Genomic DNA, 1,075 nt, shown 5'->3' with positions numbered 1-1,075 from the left:
GGGCACCCCTGATGGCTGATGCGCCCCCACCCGGGCAGGAGTACGCCTCGGTATCGCAGCACGACGATGATTAGCCAGTCACGGCGAGTGACAGGGCGCCCCCTGCCGGCGTCTCCAGCTGCGCCCCGTGCGGCAGACTACGCGCTCTACGCACGATTGTGCCTCTCTCGTACCCAAAAAAATGCGTATACTTTGTGTGGGAAAGTTGTGGCCTTCTTCCGTGTGCGAGAGATGGTCGTTTTTCATGCAGCGCGATGTCGTCGGCCGTGCCGCGGCTGTGTGCGCCTCCGCCGCCGCGGCGCCTTAAAGCTGCAAAGCGCAATCGCGCTATCGCGGGCCCTTAGCCCTTTCTTTTCACCGATCTCTGGGGCCCCGAGTGAATTGCATTGGAGTGAAGGGTACCCCTGCAGGCTCGTGGGCGCCCGTGTGTGCGTGTGTGGGCGAGCAAAGAAGTAGAAGAAGGACAAGGAGTAGGCTGCAGCGCCGTGTATGAGCACCGGCCTCTGTCCCCGGATCAGGCCTCTGCCTCGTGTCTGTGCACATCCTGGGAGAGGGATCAGGGCCTCTGGGTATTTAAAGGAAAGTGAGCCGGCCAAACTTGTACTTGTGAGCTCTACACCCTCCCTTGTGAGCCGGATGGATTTCATTTCTCTCTGCGTTTTCCCCCAAAGTTTGTTCCACCACCGAAGGCGTTCTCTTTACCAAAAGAAAGAATTTACGACGAGAAAGAAACCAACTAGTCGTTACGCCAGCTGGGGCGCGCTGCCTGGATAGGTCTCGCCATGTCGGCGGAGAGCATCAAGGTGGCGGTGCGCGTGCGTCCGTTTAATGGGCGCGAGAAGGAGCAGAACTCCAAATGCATTATTCGCATGCAGGCTCGCGGCACTTGTCACTACACGTGTGCGTCGCTTCTCCTCAAACTCAAAGCCGAGCTTTGTGTCGGCCACCTTCTTGCCAAGGCGTCGCCCTGAGACATAGTACGCTGCTACCCGCAGGGACCAAAGACGACCATTATAAGTCCGGAGGACGGGGTTGAAAAGGACTTCGCGTTCGACTATTCTTACTGGTCGCATGA

The 1,075-nt window shown here is 58.4% G+C and overlaps 1 protein-coding gene across 1 annotated transcript; it reads left to right on the top strand.

The window, feature by feature from the left end:
- Positions 1–782: 782 nt before the first annotated feature.
- On the top strand, positions 783–1,036 carry EMIHUDRAFT_260297 (hypothetical protein; the record flags this gene model as incomplete). The annotated part of the gene is made up of 2 exons (XM_005792431.1): positions 783–888; positions 960–1,036. 2 exons carry the CDS (start codon positions 783–785, stop codon positions 1,034–1,036), a joined length of 183 nt encoding a protein of 60 aa, XP_005792488.1.
- Positions 1,037–1,075: the final 39 nt, after the last annotated feature.

Source organism: Emiliania huxleyi, assembly GCF_000372725.1.
Source record: "Emiliania huxleyi CCMP1516 unplaced genomic scaffold EMIHUscaffold_10762, whole genome shotgun sequence".
In the NCBI taxonomy this organism is placed as follows: Eukaryota; Haptophyta; order Isochrysidales; family Noelaerhabdaceae; genus Emiliania; species Emiliania huxleyi.
Note: the sequence above shows the minus strand (reverse complement) of the source record. Positions and strands in the feature narration are given on the sequence as shown.